Below are 22,030 nucleotides of genomic sequence, written 5' to 3' on the forward strand. Positions count from 1 at the left end.
TGGTCGGAGGCCTGTAGCGCCTCCAGGAGGACGGAGGTTGATACAGATAATAAGCAGGACGATATTTCTTTTGTCAGCTTGAGTTCGTCGTCTCAGACGGAGTCATAAGCTGAGATGTATCAGCATTTCTTTGATTTACAGTAACAGATATTTTCATCACTTGCCCTGATCATTCCTGATTGGAAACCTTAAAACCTGCATTAAAGTTTCATTACTATGACATCCTGCAATCATGCTATCTGCAGCATAACAGCACATTAAACTAATTTTGATATTTATTGCTTTGTTTTGATATGTGTGAGAACATAACATTACATTTAGTTAATGTGAATGTTTTTTGGGTTTTTTTGTGGTGAGTCATTGTCAAAAATGTTCAATATAAAAAGGAAATTAACTCCCACTTCAGGAACCAGTAGTGTTTTAAACATCTCATGCTCTTAAATGAAAACACTAGATTTTAAACTCACTCTTGGTGATGCAGTGCTCGGCCGGCAGAAGTCTCTTTTTCATCAAACCCTGCAGGACGGACCTGACAGACGGCCGGTGGACCAGCTGCAACACAAACAGATGGGACTGGGGAGAGACGGGGGGGAAGGATTTTTATTAGTTTAGTGTAAGACACATAAATATGTTGCACTGTAGTTGACTGTACACCACAAACAGAGACAGTCAGGAGTCATTTCAAGGCTACTTACACAACAGCAGGCTGTTACGGTGATCTGCACGGTGTTACGACCCGGTTGACACACTTGTTTTAGGTACAAGGGCTTGTGGGATGTTTTGTTGTCGCCTCTCTCGATAGACAAAGGAGTGGCGTTAACGCTCACCTGAGACAGGAGAGAGACAGAGTTAACACTTCATTTATTCTCTGTTTTCATCCAGCTGCTGTCAAAGTTACAGTAAGAGTTGAATCCAAAAAGCTATGACAACATTAACACTATAACACACTATGCTAACTGGTTTATTTTTTAATTTCCACTGGTCCTATCTCTGCATGCTGGACACCAGCACGTTCCAGGAGATATGAAATCTCTACAGTACGTGTAGGTGAAGAAATATTTAACACAATTAAGCCTTACAATGAAAATAAGTCTCAAAAAGCCTCAAATAACCATAAATACTCATTAAAGGGAAACTTCTGTATTTTTCAACCCTGTTTTCTCATCTTTTTGTGTCTCAGTGACTAATGGGGACAACGATTTTTGAAACTGGTCCAATATTGAGTGAGAAACAGGCTGCAATGTAATCCTTCAGGGCGATAGCGCCCCGTCAATGTAAGTCCACTAAAGTTTGTTTGTTTGGAAAGAACAAGACAGAGAAATAAAACTTTTCTTTCCTCTCAGCTAAATATTCAGCCATGACAGAGTTGGAGAGAGGAGTGTCGGGAGGATTTTGTTGCGTTGGAGTACAGAGAGTTTAGCCTAGAGTTATTTAAAAGATTTTCAAAGTAATGGCTGAAGATTTCAGAATAAGACTTCTCCTTGAGCGAGGCACAATAACAAACAGACAGTGGCAAAAACAGTTTAGTGGACGTACATTGACGGGGCATTATCCCACCGTCAGATTACATTGCAGCCTGTTTCTCATTCATTACTGGACCAGTTTAAAAAACTGTTGTCCCCATTAGTCACTTAGACACAAAAAGATGAGAAAACAGGGTCCAAAGTTTCCCTTTAAGAACCAAACACCATCTAGACTCAGCAGTGAGATCCAGAGTAAAGAGGATGATGTTTACTTGTACAGATGCAGGCCAGTTGGTGTTCATCTGTCTGTCTTCATGGTGGTAACACTTGAACTGCAGCTCCAGATCCGGTCTGCAGGGGGAGACACAACACAACTATGAGGGGGGGGGGGGAGGCTGGGTGGGGTTATCAAACATTCCTCAATTGTTTTTCTTCAAATTTGTGTCTTTATCACTCAGGAAGACAAACAGGGAGGGTTCTGCTGCTCTGAAAACACACTGAAGCCACATATTATGTTACATTGGAAGTTATAAAGAAGTCACAGCTTTGTGTGTGTGTGTGATTGGAAATCAGTGTTTGTACCTCAACATGAGTGTTTTATAGACAGAGTCTCTCAGCTGGAAGGCGTGGTTACTGACAGCCAGGTTGTGCTCCAGTCTGAACGGCTCTAACACGACGCCGTCACGTACAGGGAAAGTCAGACGTAGGTCGTCGCTGGGGTTACCTGGGAGGGGAAAAAGGAGGCGACGTTTAGAGAGTTTCCACCACAGGAACTTCTGAGGAACTCAGGAACTTCTGTTGTGTTATCTGTGTTTATGATCAGAGGAATCAAGGTTTCTGCAGCATTCACCAAGTTACACATAAGACACTTTTAACACCACAGACACTGCAATTAATAACTGTTTCACAATCATAGCGGCCAAAGTATGCAAGTATGATGGAAAACCAGGAGAGACGAAATGGCCGAGACTTATTTATTTAGTACTTTTCTAGCTGTATAACAATAATTCCTGGTGAGAAATGGATCAAATTAACGTGTCCTGATTGTGAGCAGTGGCAGACAATGGACAGACAGATTAACCAATTAAAAAATGATGAATTGTTTCAAAGTTTTTGCTAAAAGTTGACACTTCTAGCTACTGATGTGTAGATTCAGGGTTGCCATAGTCTCACATCGCCTGACCTACATTACTATGCAAAAGTTTAAGCCACCCTAGACGTTTAGATTCTTATCCATTATGCAATACCATCAGCGAGACGTCTGATCGGTGACCCCGAGCACACAGCTAGAGTCATAAAGAACTATTTTCAGCAACAGGAAGAATGATGAGTCCTGCAACAGATGGTTTGGTTCGGCCCCCAACAGAGCCCTGATCTCAACATCATGGAGTCAATCTGGGATTAACATGAAGAAGCACCTGTGACGACCTAAATAATAAATCCACAGAAGAAGATTCAACAACCTACAACCTGCGAGTTACCATGAAAAACTGTGTTTACTCTGCTGTTTACTCAACTTTGTAAGAATTTAATTGATAAATTAAAACCATTTATAGCAATATTTTTGTAAGTATTCTCACTTTACTTTTAGTGCCTAATGTCCACATTATGTTTATGATCAGGGTTTCTGCTGCGTTTGTCCAAAGCGACGTACAAATAAGCTACAATCCAAGACACAGTAGATCAAGGAGAAGCTCAGTTCCATCTGAAACAAGTGATACAAGTCTGCAGGAGTGTAAAGTAACATATACTATAAGTGTCTAACTGATTACTTTTGTTTGAGAGAGAGAGGGTTTGTTTTTTAAGGCTTTTTCCAGACATGCAGATGCCCTGAGGGACTAGATGTGTCCCTACTCTGGGGGTGAAACTGTCTGATGGTTCAGAAACTATTGAGGCAGAGTTTGTTGGACTGAAAATGGCTGATTGATCAAACACAGACTCAACAGCTGCTGCAAATTTCTTCATCTACAAAATAAGCAAATACTGTGAGTCACTCGCATCAATATTAGAACAAGAGACGGACGTTTATTGTTGGTTATTAATGTTTAAAACAAGGTGATGTCAGCTTTCTGACATGTTTTTAAAAAAGGGCGAGATAAGAGAGTTTTAGTGCTGTACTAAAGCTTTCAGTCTCCTTTTACACATCTGCATTTCTCCTTTTCATTTAATCACGATTCAAAGTTCAAGCTTTTTATTTGTCACATATGACTCAAATATATGTTGTAAATAATGGCACTGAAATTCTGTTATAGCTGGGTCAATTATTTAGGTTACTAATACTAAAAAGACTGAACTAATAAAACTTCAGAGACAAGAAAATGAATAAAAGAAAAAGAGAAAAATAAACTTCAAGTATCATCTTGAGGTAGTAAGGTTTGAGGTGTTTTTCAGATCAAACTTCATGAATTTAGAGTCTAATTCAATCATTCAGTATTTTTCCTGAGTCTGTCTGTGTTTGAGTGTGAGGAAGTTGTCAACAGGTATTCATTACATCCTTTCAAACATCAGCGTTACGCAGCAGTAAACACAAAGAACAGACAACTCTTTGCTGTTGTTTCCTGCTTCTCGATGAGAAATCATATCTTTCACTGATGTGGTGGAAACACAAACGATATGTAAAAGGCATTTTAAGCTTATTAAAAAGATCTCTTACTGCCACACTGGAATGTGTGAGCGAGTATCTTCTTTCTCTTCCTGTAACTACAGTTCAGAGTGTTTCCTGGTCTCACCTGTAGAGGGCTGCTGGGTGTTGATGTTGGGTTTGGTGTCCGGGGGAAGGTAGGGGGGTTTCGTGTCCTGGCCTGGGGACAGGTAAGGAGGCATGGAGGTCCCGGGTGTCATGGGAGGCGTGGGATTCCCTCCCATCGGTGAACTGGGATACCCGGGCATCACTCCGCCCCGGCCTGGCTGAGAGACGGGAGACGAGGAGGACGTATGTTCACAACTTCAAAATCTACCGAGCCGTCGATCCTTTTAAAAAAGGCTTCTTCTGAGTTTATGTGACTTACCCCGCTCACCGCAGCCTGTGTGAAGGCATTGTATCCTCCTGCTCCTCCAGATGGCAGGCCGCCCTGGCCGTTGAACGGCTCCGACTGCACAACACAGACAGGAAACATGACACTCAGCTAACGATCCGTCCATCTGGACCCAAAAGAGTAGAAATTAGATCTCTCTGCGTTCGCCAAGTTCTCAACAACCTTCATGAGAAACCAGGAAATTAAAAACCTGTTTGATGACTTGTTTGGTCACATTTTTATTTTTTTTCCCCCTATTGATTATTTTTGATCAAACATCGGGATGGACAACCAAATTACAAAACACTTAAGATTACAAACATTATATACAAGAATAGAGCATAATCAGCAACTATTTTGATTAATTAATAATCGTTTTAGTCATTTTTTGCTGGTTGCAGCATCTTAAACGTGAGAATTTGAAGCTTTTTTGCGTCATACTTGATTGTAAACAGAACTTTTTCTTTTAAACTGTTGATCGGACCGAACAAACATATGAAAACATCACCATGAACCACGAGCAGTAAAGAAATTATGTTATATTTTTTTAGCAATTTTCTGCCTTTTTTCAAAACAAAACCATTATTTGATTAATAAAGGACAAAAACAGCAGATTGATTAGTGATGAAAATAATCAATAGTTGCAGTCTTAGGATTTTTCAAAACAGTTCAAGCTGTTGAAAAGACGTTTCCTCTGTTCATTCATGTGGAAAAGTTCAATAAATACTTGTTTACAGGAACGACTAGTTTTCCTTTATATTTATCACATTCTTTATTATATAAGAAAAGAATATCAATTGATCAATAAAAAGCTGAAGGATGTGCTGGTGAGATAACTGCCTTTATTTTGAGCTTTGCTTTGCTTTTTTATTGCAGAGCATCGACTGAACATGTTGTTGTCTGGATGTTATTGTCAATGTGTTTGTTTTGTCTTGTATGTATAATCTTTATATGTTTACTGTGGAAATAATAAAAACAAAGTAACACAAAAGGCCATTAAAGACTTGAATAAAGAATGAGCTGCCCTCATTCACAGCTCTCTGGACAGATTTACTGTATATATATATATATAGTACAGTATATCATAGTATATATAAAGTAACAATAAATGTCAACACAGAAATGCTAAAGTATGTTTGAGGTCATAAGACTTTTTTAATCTCTCACATCCTGATCCAGTGTTGGTTGGATGTAATTTGTGAAGCAGTGTGACTGATTATCACCTTATAATACTGCGGAGGGTTGGGCTGTCCGGCTCCGGGGGGGAACTGCGCCGGGTTGTGTGATCCGGAGTGTGCGTACTGTCCCATGAGAGGCATCCGGCCGGAGGGGTACGAGGGCGAGGGGGCGCATCGCTGCTGCGGACCGGCGGGGTACTGCAGAGGCTGGTTAGAGTACGCCGACATCCCGCCGGAGCCGTACTGCTGCCCCGGAAAACCCTGCAAGAGACGAAGAAGAAAGTCCGGTCATGACTGCAGATAATGGACAAATAAAGAAATAAAATTCACATAGAATGCATTTTTTCTACAGCTGCAACAATGTCGACTGACATAAAATTAATCTGCAACTATTTTGATGATTGAATAATTGTTTTAATCTCTTTTTCTAACAGTTTCAGCTTCTCAAAAATGTGATGATTTAATGCTTTTCTTTGTCAAACATGATAATAAAATGAATATCTGTAATATAATATTTGGGTTTTGGACAGTTTTTAGGACAAAACATGACAGTAATAATAAAAAATACTCATCAATTGCAACCCTAAACAGGCCATTAAAGTGGAGCTGTTATCTGATTGGTTCTGCATTTGGACACATAAGATTTTTGACCTGACGGCGCCAAAGTTAGTACAATTCATCCTGAGGGGAACATGAGCGTTTGAACCAAATTTTATGGCGATCCATTTGATAGTTGTTGAGACATTTTCACTACAAAACCACTATCTTCAACCTGCTGGTGGCGCTAGAGGAAAAGTCAGGGGAACACCAAAGTTTGTAGGATTTATCATCTGGGAACCATGAATGTCTGTATTAAATTTCATAGCAATCCATCAAACAGTTGTTGAGATATTTCAGTTTGGATCTACTGAGTCCACTGATAAACCCTCTGCACACACACACTGACCTCTGAATGAAAAGGCCGTTTGAGGCCTTGCTGTCCGCCCGGATAACCTCCATGCTGGGGCATCTTCTGCGTCTGGGCAGGGTGAGAGGGATACATGCCCGCTGTGGAAGGCGGAGGTCCGGGCCTGGAAGGGACCATCCCACCAGGGTTCATCCCAGGAGGGCCGCGTGGGCCTGAATGAGACAGGAACTGGGTGCTGTAAGAGGATGCTCCACCCATCTGGGAGGGAAAGGGAAGTACGACAGCGGGAGTGAAAACAAAAACACACCGCAGACGGTACAGAGAGTACATGAGGCTGAAAAACAGTGTCAGAGAGGGAAAAGCAGCTCAGAACTTGTTTTTGAGGGTTTAATTTACATAAAAATCTTCAGAACAAGTAAAGATTTGATAGATATCATCTCATACAGCCTGTATTTACTTTTAATTTAAGCTGGAAACGTTATGTTTTACAGCTCTTCCACAGGAAACATGACAGTGTGTGCTTCTACAGTGACTCTCATTATGTAAATAAGTAGTCTATAGTGTAAATAGTCTGGCAGGAGAGAGCAGTGTTAAATTATGTGATGTCTCTGCTGTTAATAAGAAGCATGTGTCATGAATCTGCTCCCCACAGCCCCGCAGCTACACATCACTGCTCCAAACAGGGACGGCAGCTTGTATTAAACTGGTGAGAAACGGTTCTGAACTTTGACTTATGAGTCAAAAAGTTCTTATCAGCGCCGACTGCAGTGTTGTAAAGTAAGGAGGACCGCACCCCGGCGTGATTCATCGTATCCAAGGTTTGCTTCAATATATCCAAACATATAACAAGAAGTTTACGTTAAAACATTTCCCCCTCGCGGTTTATTTATATTTGTGATATAACGTATAAAGTATATATGAACCATCTGTGGTTGTCCGATACAATGTTCACATTCTTTGTTTCCAATAATGAGAACATTTCTATAAAGTTTACCAGCAAATGTAGATATTCAGAACTATTTTAATTGGTAATTTATATGCTTTGCACTTTTTTTACTATTGATTCATACTGTCTTAAATGTTTTAATGTTGTGTGTGTGATGGGACAGAAACCTTTAATCAACTTATCATCATAAATTTCCGAAACACGTACAGTTTGTAACCGCTGGTCGCTCCAAACTGACCTCTGAAACAACTTTTTTTTTTTTAACACTTCAGACAGTTTGTGCTCTTAATTGTAAGAACACGTGTAATAAATTTACACGTAAACCTTTTTATGGCAACGTTTCTCTGTGTTGTGAGACACAGGTTAGACTTCCTGGATCGTGTTTCATTGTCGCGCCTCCATCACCTTTGCGACATTTTCACGTCCTGCTGTTTTCAGTCTGAATCCGGACTTAAACTTTAAATTTTATGAATTATATCACAAATAGCACAAATAGCATATCTGATGTTGTCAACATGACTGTGGGGGAAATGTCTTATACAAGTTTTCCTTTTACATGTTTCAATATATTGAAGTATGCAAATGTTGGATAGAATTAATCTTAACATGGCGTGTTCCTCATTTGACTCATTAGTCAAACTTTAGGAGTTTTTAAGACAAGTTTCATTTTTAAACCTGGTCTATTCTGTATGAACAACATCTATTTCCTGTCTGTCTGTCGGTTTTTTACCCGATAAAAGTTTTTTGGGGGAATTTTTCCTTTTCCGCTCCTCAGTGGTACCAAGAGGAGATGCCACACCTCCCCTCTACTGGCCTCTCTTTACTGGTTACCAGTGGCTGGGTATCATTAAAAAATTATAGTATCAATACCTTTAAAGTAATACCAATACCAATAGAGTACTTCATTCAATACCCATTGAATGTGATTCAGTTGTTCATCCAAATGATTTTTACACAAATACATTTTGAAAGTGTTCAAATTACTGAAATACTTCTTAAATTACTGTACAGTGAAGTATTATCACCACAGACTGTTTGGGTTGTAGCTGCTGCAGTAGTGAACCAATCACACGTCATGTTAAATTTAAGAACGCTTGCGATGATTTGCTGCAAGCAAAACCACATAAATAGTCATTTTTTTCTAGATTTGGGTACAAAAAGGATCAAACGCAGATATCGTTTGACTAGAGAAGTGTTGATACTACTTGGTTCTGGGTTATTTTGGTCAATACCTTAAAAGGTATCAAGTATTGATACTCAGCCCTGTGTGTAATCAATTCTTTGATTGTTTTATTTGATTTTAAAGCGCTGCATGGACCGACACCAGATTATCTGAATTCCTCAGACCTCAGACCTGCTGACCAATCACTGCTCTTCATTTAAAACACTCCCAGTTAAAATCCAGAGGTGACTGGTCGTTTTCCACTACTGGCTCCACATTGTGGATCCTCAACTGATATCTTTACAACCCGTCTCTCTGTTCTTTAGCCTTTTAAAAGTCATCATTAAGACATGACTGCTTTATTATTTATTGATTCTCTGTGCAGTGCTGCTGTGTTTTTATGATTTTATCCAAATTTGATTTATTCTATTCTACATTTTTATTAATTTTCTTCTGATCCTCTGCTTCTCTCTTCTCTGTAAAGCACTTTAGTCAACATCTGTTGTTTTTAAATGTGCTCTATAAACAAAGTGACTTGACTAATTCTAAGAATAAGTGGAAAATTACATAATTTTGGGAATTTTTACATAGTTAAAATCAAAATTTCCCTCTGAGTGGCTGGTGGAAACTGAAGTTGTGACAGAGGAGGTGAACTGAAGACTACTGGTCTCATAGTGTTGAACAAACAGGCTTTAATAGGTTTTAAATATATTAATTTGCTGATCAGCTGAAAGAGATGCGTGAGATGTGGTTAAAAGACGCTGCTGCCCTCCGCGGAGACGTGTGCTCACCTGGCCGTAGCTCAGCTCCTGGTTCTGTTTTTCCTGTATGGCTGCGACAGTCGCCGTAGCGGTGGCGGTTGCTGTGGCAGCGGCGGCGGCAACGGCGGCGGCGGCAGCCTGGGTGAAGTCTGAGGGAGGACGAACGCCCATACCGGCACCTCCACTGTTACCAGAGTAACTGTAGGGAGAGGGGAAGACGGGGAGATGAGTGGGATGTGAACTTGGTGAACTGAGTGTACAAGAGTGTGTGTGTGTGTGTGTGAGTGTGTGTTTTGTCATGAGCGTGAGTCAGAACAGTGGGTGAGAGCAGCCATGCTGACATATGTTGATGCAAAAACCCCCGCAGCAAAAGCACGTAAGCATGTAATAAACAGCGTAGTCTAACATAAAAATATACAAGACTGTTCAATGATCATATTCAGGAGGTTTTCATTTTCATTCATGATGGGAGCATCAAAGCCAGGAATGAACAATAATGTCCCATGTAGGCTTTAATTTCATTCCAACAAGAACTGATTAGTGTTAAAAGGTTCAGGAACTCCGTTTTTTAAGCTAAATGTTAATTATGAATGTGGTCAGCTTCATCAGCTGCTGTTTATTGCTCTTATTTTGTGTTTTTTTTTTACTTATTTTCTGGTTCGAATGCAGAGTTGTAATCAGTTTGGCAGTGTTTACATGCAAAAAAAGGTCCAAAAAGGGAACAATATTAGTTTTCCCCAATCAATCAACTTATTGTTCAGTCTGTGAAAACGTCACAAAAAAGTGAAGATGCCGATCACAACTTCCTGATGCCTTCAAATTGCTTGTTTTTGTCCAACCAACACTTTTAAAAATCAGTTTACTATCACACAAGTAAAAGATAGGCAGCAAATTCTCATAATTAAGAAGTTGTTTTTCTGACGACTGACTAATCAGCTGTAGCCCATAGCATCTTGGTATCTGGATTACCTGTGAGAAGTCTGTATAATTCCGATTTTTTTTGTCATTATTTGATGTTTTTGATGATTATAAATGCTTTGCACAGTATATCACATGTATTCCTACATACACCGTAAATTCTCAAAAGACTTTATATCTAATTTCAACTGTTCTCAACTTAATACAAACTCAACACGTCCTCTATGTTGGCCTGTTTTAATAAATGATGTCTTGATAAGTTCAGTATAAAAGTCCATTTTAACAGAACTGTTTCCATCAGTAGATCAAGAGTCATGTCAGATGTTACATTTTTCTCCAAACAATGTTTTGGGACCATGAATGAAACATTTTCACATGTAAAGTTCTGCAACCTTCACTTCATAGGAATCCGGAAGTCCTGACAGATGATGTTTTGTTTTCACAGAATATTATCTTGTTGTTGGCATAAGATAAGAATCTTGTGCACACAAGATATTAACTTGTGCCATATAAAAAAAAAAAACAAAAAAAAAAACACAAGTTAATATCTTGTTGGCAGAAGATATTAATCTTGTGTGCACACAAGATTAATATCTTCTGCGAACAAGACATTAACTTGTGCCATGTTAAGAATATAAAAACCACACAAGTTACTAAACTTAATGATCTTCTGGGACTCATAATACATTATCTTTTATCGTGAAAAAACACCAGGAAGTGTTCATTTCTGTTGACAATAACTTAACACTGATAAAAAGAAAAGTCTAAAACAGAAACAGAGCAGCAGAGTGGTGAGTATGATACGACTCTGTTGTTGTATTGATGGAATTAGTGCTGTGGAAACGGACATAATACTAAATTTACCATGTGAGTTGTTGTTGTAGTCTACAGGTAATTCATTTAGTTGTTCTGGACACAACCCTGGTATTATTTGAGACTCTGCCATTACTCAAAAATATGCTTTTACATGTGAATTTACAGCCAATATGGAAGAAAAGTGATTCTAAATCCAGTTTCTTGTACCTCTAAAACATGCTGAGTTATATTCATTTGCATGTGTATCAAGTAAAGTAAATTTGTTGACATTTAGTGAACAGAAATGTGTGAAGTGTACCTCCCGCCGTAGGCTGAGCCCGGGTTGTAAGCGGCGCTGGGTCGTCCGTACATGACTGGCTGGCCGTATCCTTTCGATACGGCGTCTCCGTACGACTGCTGGCCCATGAACTGGGAGCCCATGCCAGCGCCCATACCAGGGCTTCCACCAGGCATCATGTGACTGCCAGAGCTCTCACCCGGACCCATGGGTGCACCAAACACCTACATGGGAAACAGCAGAGGTGTTATCACAGAGAACAGTCATATGAACCACAAAGTGACAAGTAAGTAGTATGACGTCAGTCAGACAAAGGGTATTTTGAGAGAAACAGAAGTTAAGAGCACACTTAACAGTCAGTTTCAGAGTCACACTTAACCTATGATGAAAAAGTTGATGCAAAAGTACATCACTGTGGTTTGAAAGAGACTGATATGTCTGTTTTATTACTGTGAGAACCATAAAATGTAAAATGTCTCAGTTGTTATGATGTGTAAAAGACTGACAGACAGTTCTAGAAACAGTTACACAAATTACTTCTCATTTTAAATAACTGACACCAGCTGATTTCAAATCGTACGATTACTGTTGGTTTTTTTTAAATGTGTGTGTTATATATGTAAGAAGTCTTTAAAACAGTTTTCCTGTCTCAGAAGGTCTGTGCTCGTCTCCAGACCTCCAGGAGCCAGTGCACGAGCTGCTCACAAGTTCAAACTTAGTTTAGTAATAAAGTGTTTACTAATTAATTAAGGAGTACGGTATATTTAAAGTCCCACTGATATCACATTTAGCCTCTTTTTGCAGTAAAAATACTGTCAAAGTGTGTTTTAAATGTATTGTTAATCACTCTGTATTATTTTAAGGAAGAGAAAGGGTCTTTGGGGAAATATTAGAAATGATCCTTTTTATCTCAGCTGGCTGGAGAGGCATGTCGGTGTCTGAGTTTGATTGACAGCAGCTGGCAGACTACCGGTGTTACTCCATGTGAACAGAAACAAACTGCTGTAGCTACAAGTCATGGACAGACAGTGTGCTGTTGGCAGTCGTATTAAAGAGTAAGAACCAAACCACCATCTAAGGGGCCCAAAGTGACATTTGCAGGTATGTTTACATGCTGTTTAATGTGCTGCAGCTGAGCAGCTAATTAGCTATCTAGCCTGCTAACTGATGTTAGCAGTTAGTGAATGTTTGTTTGGTGGCTCATTCAACAAGCTAAAGTGTTAGACGTGTTCATGTTTGTTATATTAGAAGGAGACTTTAGCAAGAAAGCTAATGTGGGTTGTTGTTCAGAGTCTGTGGCTCTTGTGTTGAGCAGCCAGATGCAATCAGGCTCAGTGTGACCTTCTGCTCTGCCTACGATAGCGTAGGCAGAGCATTATTATTTGCTGTATTTACACAAGGACTCCAGCTACATGGATGGAAAACTAACTAGGGGGATCCATAATTAAACAAAAAGAAGTTAAATATTGGAGCTGCAAAAATTAGCCAGTTAGTCTATCACCACAAAGGTAATTCGCAATTATTTTGATAATCAAAGAATTGATTATAAATAGTCGTTTTCAAGCAAATATGCTAAAAATTAGCTGCTTTTAGCTTCTCAAATGTGATGATGCAATGCTTTTCTTTGTCATACATGATAGTAAACTGAATATTTTTGGTTTTTGGTTTTATATACAGTATTCCTCCCAAGTCCAAAATTTTACTTTTAGCATTTTGATAAATATTTGAATCTTTATTCTCAGAAGCTGAATAAATACAAGCTATAAACTGAGTATCTTTGGGTTTTTGATTGTTGTTTAGACAAAATAAGACATTCAAAGGCATAATTTTTGGCTCTGGGGAATCATACCATGCTTTTTCTGACATGTTACAGAGAAAACGATGAATCAATGAATCGGTGCAGTCCTTTAAAATATAAATGTCAGATTTTTCCTCAAAAGAGAACACAAGTGATTTATAGAGCAGAGATGTATGCTGTAGTAGACAAACATGCAATTTAATTTCGGTTGGACTTTTAAGAGTAAAGAAAAAATATTAATAGAGTCTGAGTAAGGGATTTTAAAAAATATTTCTCTTAAGTCCAAATTTTTATTTTTAGTATTTTGATAAATATTTGATATTCTACTCTCAGATGCAGAATAAATACTAGATACAGAATAAAGCTGCTTCTCTTCCTCTCATGTTTCTGTTGTTAGTGGGTTTGTATAGTTACAGTACATAAAACATGGAGAAAAAAAGAGTCCCATGGTATTGAGTCATGTGTTACCTGGCTATGTGTGGGATTGGTCACGCCCCACACTGTGGTTACTACAGAGAGAGATCCTGCGTGCTGATTGGTGCCTGGTTGCCAGGAGACTGGGTCATTTAGGAAGGGGCCGTCACTGCTGCAGAGGGACATGAAGCCGAGTTACTGCAATGGTTAGGAAGGTTCAGGAGAGCGTTCATCCAGGCAAAATTCACAGTAAATCAATAACCGTTCAGCATCAAAATATCACAGAGCTCGTTTAATTATTTCCTCATATTAGGCCTCATTTGTACCGCGGTAGTGTTGATTAAAAAAGGTCAGCAGCACAACATTTACCTTGGTAGGCTAATAAGCTAATTCAGCTGCAGCATGGTTTATTGATGCGACGGTTGAGGTTACCCTCTGCTTCCTCCTTGTAAACCATTTCCTCAACAGGAAACTACCACAACAGCTTTACTGTCACACCACATTATTTGCAGGGTGACTGAAATTGAAATCTCTACCACAAGAACTGATGTTTTGTTAATATTTCACTGCACGTTTTACACAATTTTTGGAAAAGAATCATAATAATTGACATTATTATTGCTGTTGTTGTTAAGAGATATTACTTTATTAGTACAATACAATGTAAAACTACACTTTACACTTTCTTACTGTAATTAACACATTATGTAAACCTATTTATTATATATGATTTCTATTTATTTAGCATTATCCTATAGTCTACAGTTATTATCATACTATCTCAGTAGACTGTACTATGTATGGTCCAACATATTTCCTTCTTGTCACTTTCAGTATTGCTTGTCACTTTACATACACTGCCGTACTACATTTCTGTTGTTTCACTTTTTATCACACCATTTCTATAATTACTGTATATTCTATCACCCTATAGTTATTATTCTGTACCTATTATTATATCATATTATATTATACCACTCCACTTTGTTACCAGTTTGTTCTGAACTTCTGCACTGTTTACTTTTTGTATTGTCTTTAATTTAATTTTGATTTATGGGTAGTTTTTACCCATTTTTAGACTTTTATTCCTCTGCTTGCTCCATCCTTTTTGTGTTTCTGTTTCTTCTTGTGCTGCTATAACACCTTATCCCCCCCCCCGTTCATTTAAGTGTTATTTTATCTTATCTTATCTTAGATATACAAGATCAAATTTATCTACTGGGTTGTTATCTCTTTCACACTTTTCTTCTACAATCGGCTACATCTTCTGAGGCGGCTTGTCATGTCACATCCCTCTTTCATCGCTTTCTGGTAGAGAGACGGAGCAGTCGTCAGGCTTTGTGGCTGCGCTCAGTTAAAGAATGTCTTGGCTTGAGTAAACCTAATCACGTTGCCTCAAAAAGGCTGAACGGAGAAAACTCAACAATCGATTGCCTTCACAGTTTGTAAGTCTGAAGTTGGCTGTCAGTTCTTTCTTTCTTTTTTTTTTTTGTCTTTATGTGCTTTGTTACTTAAAAGAAATCTGCAGAGCAACTACGCTACAGCACACACTTATTTTCTGTTTTAGCTCTTCAACTACAGGTTTAGCTGTGACACCACCCAAGCATGCACTCGTGAATTAGTGCTGTTTTGAATTTATATACAACAGGTAAAAATCTCAAAGCTGCTTAATCTGACTTCACCCAATGTTTGTACTTAAGTTCTTTGAGAAATTTACAATGTAATACAAAGTCAAGAGGTCGTGATATGTAGCACAACAAGCTAGTGAAGCTCTGTAAACTAAACAGCTTTCCCGCACATGCTCAGTGTTGTCTACCTTACACAGAACTACTCTCCAGAGACTGAAAATGTGATCACTGTTATTAGTCTTTGGAGCCGTTTCTAAACAAACTAACATGACTAAACTCTTCATAATGAAGGAACATGTCACCTAGTGCAGCAATGTGGCTCACTGACGTGTTTTTTATAGTATTTGCACAACAACGGACGCTTTGTATACATTTGTTTGTTGATAATAAGCAAAATATAGAAAATCACCAGTCATATCCTTTAAATAACAAATATTTTACGGTAAATTTAAGGTAAATTGCATCAATGCACCTGGCGAGGCAATCAGGTGCCAGATCAGATGAAAAGATTTTCTCTCAAACTTCTCATGAATGTTAAATTTCACCATTGCTTTGCTTCATTTTTAAATCACATTTCATTTATATGAAGGCTATTACAAACTACTTTTTTTCCCGTCCTTTCTTTGTAAGTAGGGACCTGTGATTATTGTGTTTCCCATAACTGTTCAAGAAAGTGAAGAATAAAGTCAACAATAACATAATATAATAAAAGACTATCAGAGCACACTATTGTTAGTGTTTCGCATAGTAATTTTCTCATCTTCTCTTCACGCATACAAAAATCTATAAGCTATTAACCTCTCCTCTCTACAGGCAGGTCAGACTCAGTGAATGGCCGGTATCTGCAGATGACAAGAGGCTGTGTGCGGAGCTGAAATTGAAAATTATCCAGCTTTTATCCAGCTACAGCGGACAGGTTTATATAACACAGTGTGCACTCCGCTCTTCAGTGACTGGTGGTAACACTGCAAAAGGGCATTGACACTGATAAAGATATAACCACCGATCAAAAGCCGAAAGCAGAGGCAGGGGTGTAAATATCAGTGATAGGTCAATGCAATAGGGACCCGATGGGGGCTGCTGATTCTACCCACTTTAAGGGTGTTTTCAAACCTGTGTAGTTTAGTCACAGTTGAGTTGGACTCTGGTTGGTTTTCCTCTTTGGCACAATTCGTTTGGGCAGATCTGAACACAGCTATCATACTCGAGTGCGGACCAAAACAAACACCCTTTAAAGGAAGTGTTCTCATGCCGGTCACAAACAAGTTCTTGAGCGGTTCATTTGTGGTGGGAACAAAATCAGACCTCCATCTGACTGACTGCAAGGCTCCAAGTTTGAGCTAAGCGGCTCTCATAGCCATATTAGCATGCTGGGATGTGGATGAGTGAAATTAATAGTTGCTAACAGCTAGCAGCTAGCTGGAGAGTGAATCGAGGAGCTTCTTCAGGACCTTCTTCCTGTGTTTACAACATTGAGAACATTCTCACCTGGCTTTTAGTGATGCATTTTGGTTCACTTTAATGTTTTTCTATTTGTGTAAAGAAACCGAACCACGTCTACCAACTCATCCACTGACTCAGACCAGAGCAAACAAACTACAGGTTTGAAAACGCCCTAAAAAGTTAAATTCAAGTCCCAACCAGTGGAAAACATTATCAAAGCACATTAACAACAACTGTCTTTTCAACCATAACACAACTTTACAATATACTTCATGAACCAGAGTCTCTGGGGAGTACAGACACGGTCTGTTGATAGCTTACAGCTAATGTACAGGTGGTGCTTCGGCTGTTTGAGGCTAATAAACTTAAAACGGTTCTGTCTGAACACACCATGAGGGTCTGAAGCTAAGTAACGAGTTAATCCTGCAATAGATTATTTTTTGGCCTCTTTGGGGCAGCAGAAACAACGACAACACTGACATATCATCACATTTTAAGTTGATATGTTGAACTTGTTAGCAAACAGTCGCTTATTTCCACATCCAGCAGTTTCGGAGCAACATTATCATTCATTTGGAGTCGTGTTTCTGTCCACCTGGTGAATGAGAGTCCAATATTCACTCTCTTTTAGCTCTGTTTTTACTCTCTACCAACTCCTGAGGGAAATATCTGGCTCTTTAGCTGCTAAATGCTCCACTATGTTCACCAGCTAGTCTACAGCTAACTGTGTCTGTTTGCAGCTGCCTGCTGCGACGCTATGAGAGCTCTGAGAGTGAAGCAAAACAGTAAAGTTACAGCCTGAAACTCACTATAAAGCTGACATTGTCATTTCATAACACAGATTAAAAGATACTTTAACCTTGCTTTGTGATTCAGGTCTCCCCCCCGGCAGCCACAACAAACCGCAATGCCGCCGGCCAGAGCAGGTGAGGAGTCACATGGTTCACCTGAGGACACTATAATGTGTTTACCTTTGCGGAGTGGGAGGCAGGGAGGGTTTCATGGAGTTGAGGGGGTTCATCGGATGAACGTGGGGATCATTAGAGAGCCCCTACTGTCCTCAAGTGGCAGCCCTGAGAGAGAGAGAGAGAGAGAGAGAGAGAGACAGACACATAAAAAAGACGGTTACTCATAGCTCATTTGCTGCACAGCAACAATTTATCATCACTATAGCCCACACTGTGTGCACAAAGACACAGTGCCCTCCCACTCAGAGCCACTCGCTTTAATCTGTGTGTGTGTGTGTGTGTGTGTGTGTGTGTGTGTGTGTGTGGACTGTGCACATCAAAACGTTAGCCTATCACTGACTGCTGTAGCTCTGATACCTCTCAGAGGAGGGGGAGGGGTGCTGGGAGCTAAATTTAGCTTGCTGATTTCAAAAGGAATTTAAGAGAACAGAGATGTGAAGAGGCAGACTCTTCTCTCTCGAGCACACCGACTTAACAATCGCACACACACACACACACACACACACACACTTGTTCGCTGCGGAGACGAATCATCTTGTTCGTGCGATTTGGTTCGTTTAATAACACCCCTGCACGTCTCCTTCACTACCAGATGTTTTCTCATCCTCCTACCTCCCCACTAATGATTTTCTTTATCTGACGGGTTACCAACTGACATGCTCATTTTCCGACATCAGAGCCCTCCCCCTCCCCCCCTCCTTAAAATTTCTTCTTCTCTTTGGTTTTTTTTTTTTTTTTTTTTGCACTTTGCAGATTTGGGTCAGACACCCCACATCTTTGCGAAGAAGATGGGAGGGATCACATGACCGCAATACCTAAATTCCCTCCTATCAAAAGGCGTCGTCAGCCTCCAGATAGCATCTATAACTTCCATCACAGCTGAGCAGCTAAAAACCACACAAAGACAAGAGGGGTTGAGGAAGAGGAGGAGGAGGAGGGGGGGGGGGGGGGGGGGGGCATGTAAGATGTCTGTCTCTATCAGTACACACTGTACCTGCTGAGGAACGATTGAGACACGCTGTTCTCTCACACTCGCCTCTTTTGACCTCAGCCTCCTGACCTTTTCTTTACCCACGACTCACTTCCCTCTCTCCTCGTCCTCCTCATCCCCCCCCCCCCCCCCCCCCCCCCCCCCGCATGCCGTCATCCCACTCTTCCTCTCTGTCTTGTCCTGTGCCCCCCCCCCCCCCCCTTCTACTTACCTCCCAGGCAGTAAACAAAAACAAAACAACCGGAGGCGACTCGATCAACCCTCGACTGACGCTTTCAGTTAGTTTGTTTTCTGAGGGCTGGTTTCAGCTTCGTGTGTGAAAGCAGATGAAGAGATCGGCTACATTTAATCCTAGTTTTATAAAAAACATCTGTAACAACTGTTTTAAACTAGAATATTGATATTTCGCCAGTTTCACTTTTTAGTTTTTTTCTTTTGCTTAGTATTCCTTCTCTGCAGGGCTGCAACACTTATTAGCAGTGGACAGATAATTAATCACAGACTGTTCTGATAATCAATTAATCGTCTTGAGTCCCAAAAAAAAAATGTCCAAAATTTTTCTTAAATGTGAATATTGTCTAGTTTCTGTCTTTCTCTATGTCAGAGTGTTTTTGAGTTTTGGGAAACATTTTATAGACCAAACAACTTATTGATTAATCAAGATCATTAATCATTAATTACGTCTCTTCCAGTTGTAAACACATACACATTCACACACATATTACTGTTATTATTCTATATTTGTATTGTTCTTTGATTATTTTTAGGGCTGTAACTGATGGATTATTTCTCTTAATCAGTTTGTCTATAAAATGTCAGAAAATTGTAAAAAAAAATGCCGGTAATAAGTTCCTGACACTCAAAATGACGTCTTCAGATGTGGTTTAGTCAAACCAACCGTCCAAAAACCCCAAAAAACAGTCAGTTTACTGTCGTGATGTAGGAACATGTCAGTGTAATTCTCACATTTTTGTAAAAAATAAATGACTAAAACGATTATTTGATTATAAAGATTGTTACATTTACTGTCACAACTAATCAATTAACTGACTTCCAGCTCTAATTATCATTATTATGATATTATTTTAATTCTGTCTGTCATTTTATGTAAACAACAGCCACTAAAAACAGTTATTACCACTAATCTAAATATATATTTCACTGTATTCTCTCTAGATTAGCAGCCGATTAACATCTGGAGCCAAAAAAGCACAGAATCCAATTCCAATTAAACTGATCATCAATTAAAATAAAGAGCTATTAACGTTGGAGCAGGTATGAAAGTATTCATGTGAAGTATGAACGAGGAGCCTGAGGGGAAGAGAGATTGGCAGCTAGTCAGTAAAGTCAGGTAGATATAAAAAAAAACAAAACAAACACACTTTACATAATTTATTAGCTGCCGGTCCGTCACGTAAATTAATAAACGCTCTTTAGTTACTTCTTTTGTTTTGTCATCCACTTATCAAGATCTCATGTTTTAATCTATTGTGTCATAACTCATAGCGGAGCTGAAATGCTTACTGGGGTTAATCAGTCTGACAGGAAATTAATCAGCTACTGTTCTGATAATTGATTAATGGTTTAGGTCTTTTATCAGGGAACAAATGGAAAAAAAAAAACTTTCACTGGTTTCTCAAATGTCTGAATATCTTTTGGGAGTGTTGATCAGCCGAACCGTGACGTTTAAAGACATCATCTCGAGGCGTTCTGCAGATCAAGTGTTTGATTAATTGAAAGAAATAATCAGCAGATGAGTAGATGATAAAAATAATCTGTTAGTTGCAGAAGTTATCGGTATTTTGTTCCATGATTCCTGGAAAACAGTCATACAGAAGTCTATTTATCACCAGATGATGATGCTGCAACTAATGATTATTTTCATTGTTGATTATTTTCTTGATAAAATGTCAGAAAACAGAGAAAAATGCACGTTATAATCTCTTAAAGGTCAAAGAGACGTCCTCAAATCTCCTGTTTTGTTTGAAAGATATTCAGATTATTATCATGTATGAAACAGAGAAGCTTCAAATTCTCACATTTGAGAAGCTGCAACTGAAATTTCTGCTTATATCTGCTTATAATTTGACTTTCAAAGCAGTTAATTTTCTTGGTGATGGACTGATCGCTGCAGCTCTGATAGCCGCCTCATCTAACTGTAACACAGCTGAATGTGTTTGAGCTAACACAACCAAAACCCCCCCCCCCTGCCCTAACTTTATCAATAGTTTTTGACTACAGTGAGATCTGTAAACAAGCCAGCGAGCTGAGAACAATGTAATCCGATTCATTCCTGCTGTAAATACAAATGTGTCTTTGTGTTTTTATCTTATCAGATTAAACCCGCAGGAAACAGAAAGAACTCTGGAGGAAAGAAAGACTTTGCTGCCTCAAACACAATCAATTTGCTCAAAAAAAATGAACTTAAGTTAACTTTTGTGTTTCCTGCGTAAAAGGGCGGGAACTTATGATTATCGTCATTATTGTTTTATTGTCAATCGTTTAGTCAATGAAATATTAGAAACGACTTCATTTTTATTCGACCAACAGTCCAAAACACAAAGATACTCAGTTTATAATGATATGAAACACAAATCCTTCTATGCAAAAATAGCACCCTTCTTTCTTCTTTTTGGTGAAATTAAAGGTATGTTAGTCTGATTATGTGCCGGCCGAACGGAGCAGAGGTCCCTGATGAACACAGAAAACACTTTAAATCATGTTGCGAGTGGAAACAACGTTGGACTACAGCTGAGTCTCCTTTAAACCTGAGATTTATGAACCGAGTCTGGCTGGACGCGCCTTTAGATTGTACGATCGGCCGCGAGTTTAAACATATAACCGAGACAAAACAATCACACAGATGATCATTTAAACTGCTGGTTGGACAGAACAAGACAACAAGAAGTTATGATGGTCATTTTCCACCAATTAGCTTGTGTAAAACAATAAAACAAGACTAGAAGGGCGTAGCCTCATGGAAAAAATTAAATAACTTGTCTATAGCGTGTTATCGTTAAGGTTCAAGGTTTAGTTTATCGTCATTTTTAAAGGATGATAAATTGATCATTAAAATTATTTTATAATAATCAATGAATCGACTAATTGTGTGGAGGAGGAATGCAGAGTTAATGAACTTCCTGCTCTCTCCAACAATCATTTTGGTAAATTTGATGATTCTCAACTACAAAATGTATTGAAGTTCACATCTGTGGTTGTTATGAAGCGAATCTTCCGACTCATCTTCCCACAATCAGTTATTATTTTCATATTATAGTTTATCTGTTTGATCTAGAGCTACAACAAATAGCGGGAACGTCAATGAGTCTATCGTCGGAAAATGAAT

At 39.0% G+C, this 22,030-nt stretch overlaps 1 protein-coding gene across 6 annotated transcripts in view; it reads right to left on the bottom strand.

Annotated features, from left to right (window-relative positions):
* zmiz2 (zinc finger, MIZ-type containing 2) overlaps positions 1-22,030 on the bottom strand; it is a 38,764-nt gene that overhangs the window by 12,735 nt on the left and 3,999 nt on the right. For 3 of the 6 annotated variants that reach the window (XM_044332950.1, XM_044332947.1, XM_044332948.1), the window contains exons 2-13: positions 17,697-17,798; positions 13,709-13,826; positions 11,464-11,666; positions 9,462-9,630; positions 6,602-6,820; positions 5,701-5,916; positions 4,472-4,555; positions 4,193-4,370; positions 2,046-2,187; positions 1,736-1,814; positions 696-827; positions 468-573 (exon numbers count right to left, since the gene is read on the bottom strand). In XM_044332950.1, coding sequence (XP_044188885.1) covers positions 468-573; positions 696-827; positions 1,736-1,814; positions 2,046-2,187; positions 4,193-4,370; positions 4,472-4,555; positions 5,701-5,916; positions 6,602-6,820; positions 9,462-9,630; positions 11,464-11,666; positions 13,709-13,826; positions 17,697-17,746 — 1,696 coding nt within the window. In that variant the 5' untranslated portion in view covers positions 17,747-17,798. Of the gene's footprint in view, positions 1-467; positions 574-695; positions 828-1,735; positions 1,815-2,045; positions 2,188-4,192; positions 4,371-4,471; positions 4,556-5,700; positions 5,917-6,601; positions 6,821-9,461; positions 9,631-11,463; positions 11,667-13,708; positions 13,853-17,696; positions 17,799-22,030 lie in introns of those variants that run through there. The other 3 variants (XM_044332952.1, XM_044332949.1, XM_044332951.1) reach the window with 2 other exon arrangements.

This window comes from Thunnus albacares, chromosome 18 (assembly GCF_914725855.1).
Source record: "Thunnus albacares chromosome 18, fThuAlb1.1, whole genome shotgun sequence".
Lineage (NCBI taxonomy): Eukaryota > Metazoa > Chordata > Actinopteri > Scombriformes > Scombridae > Thunnus > Thunnus albacares.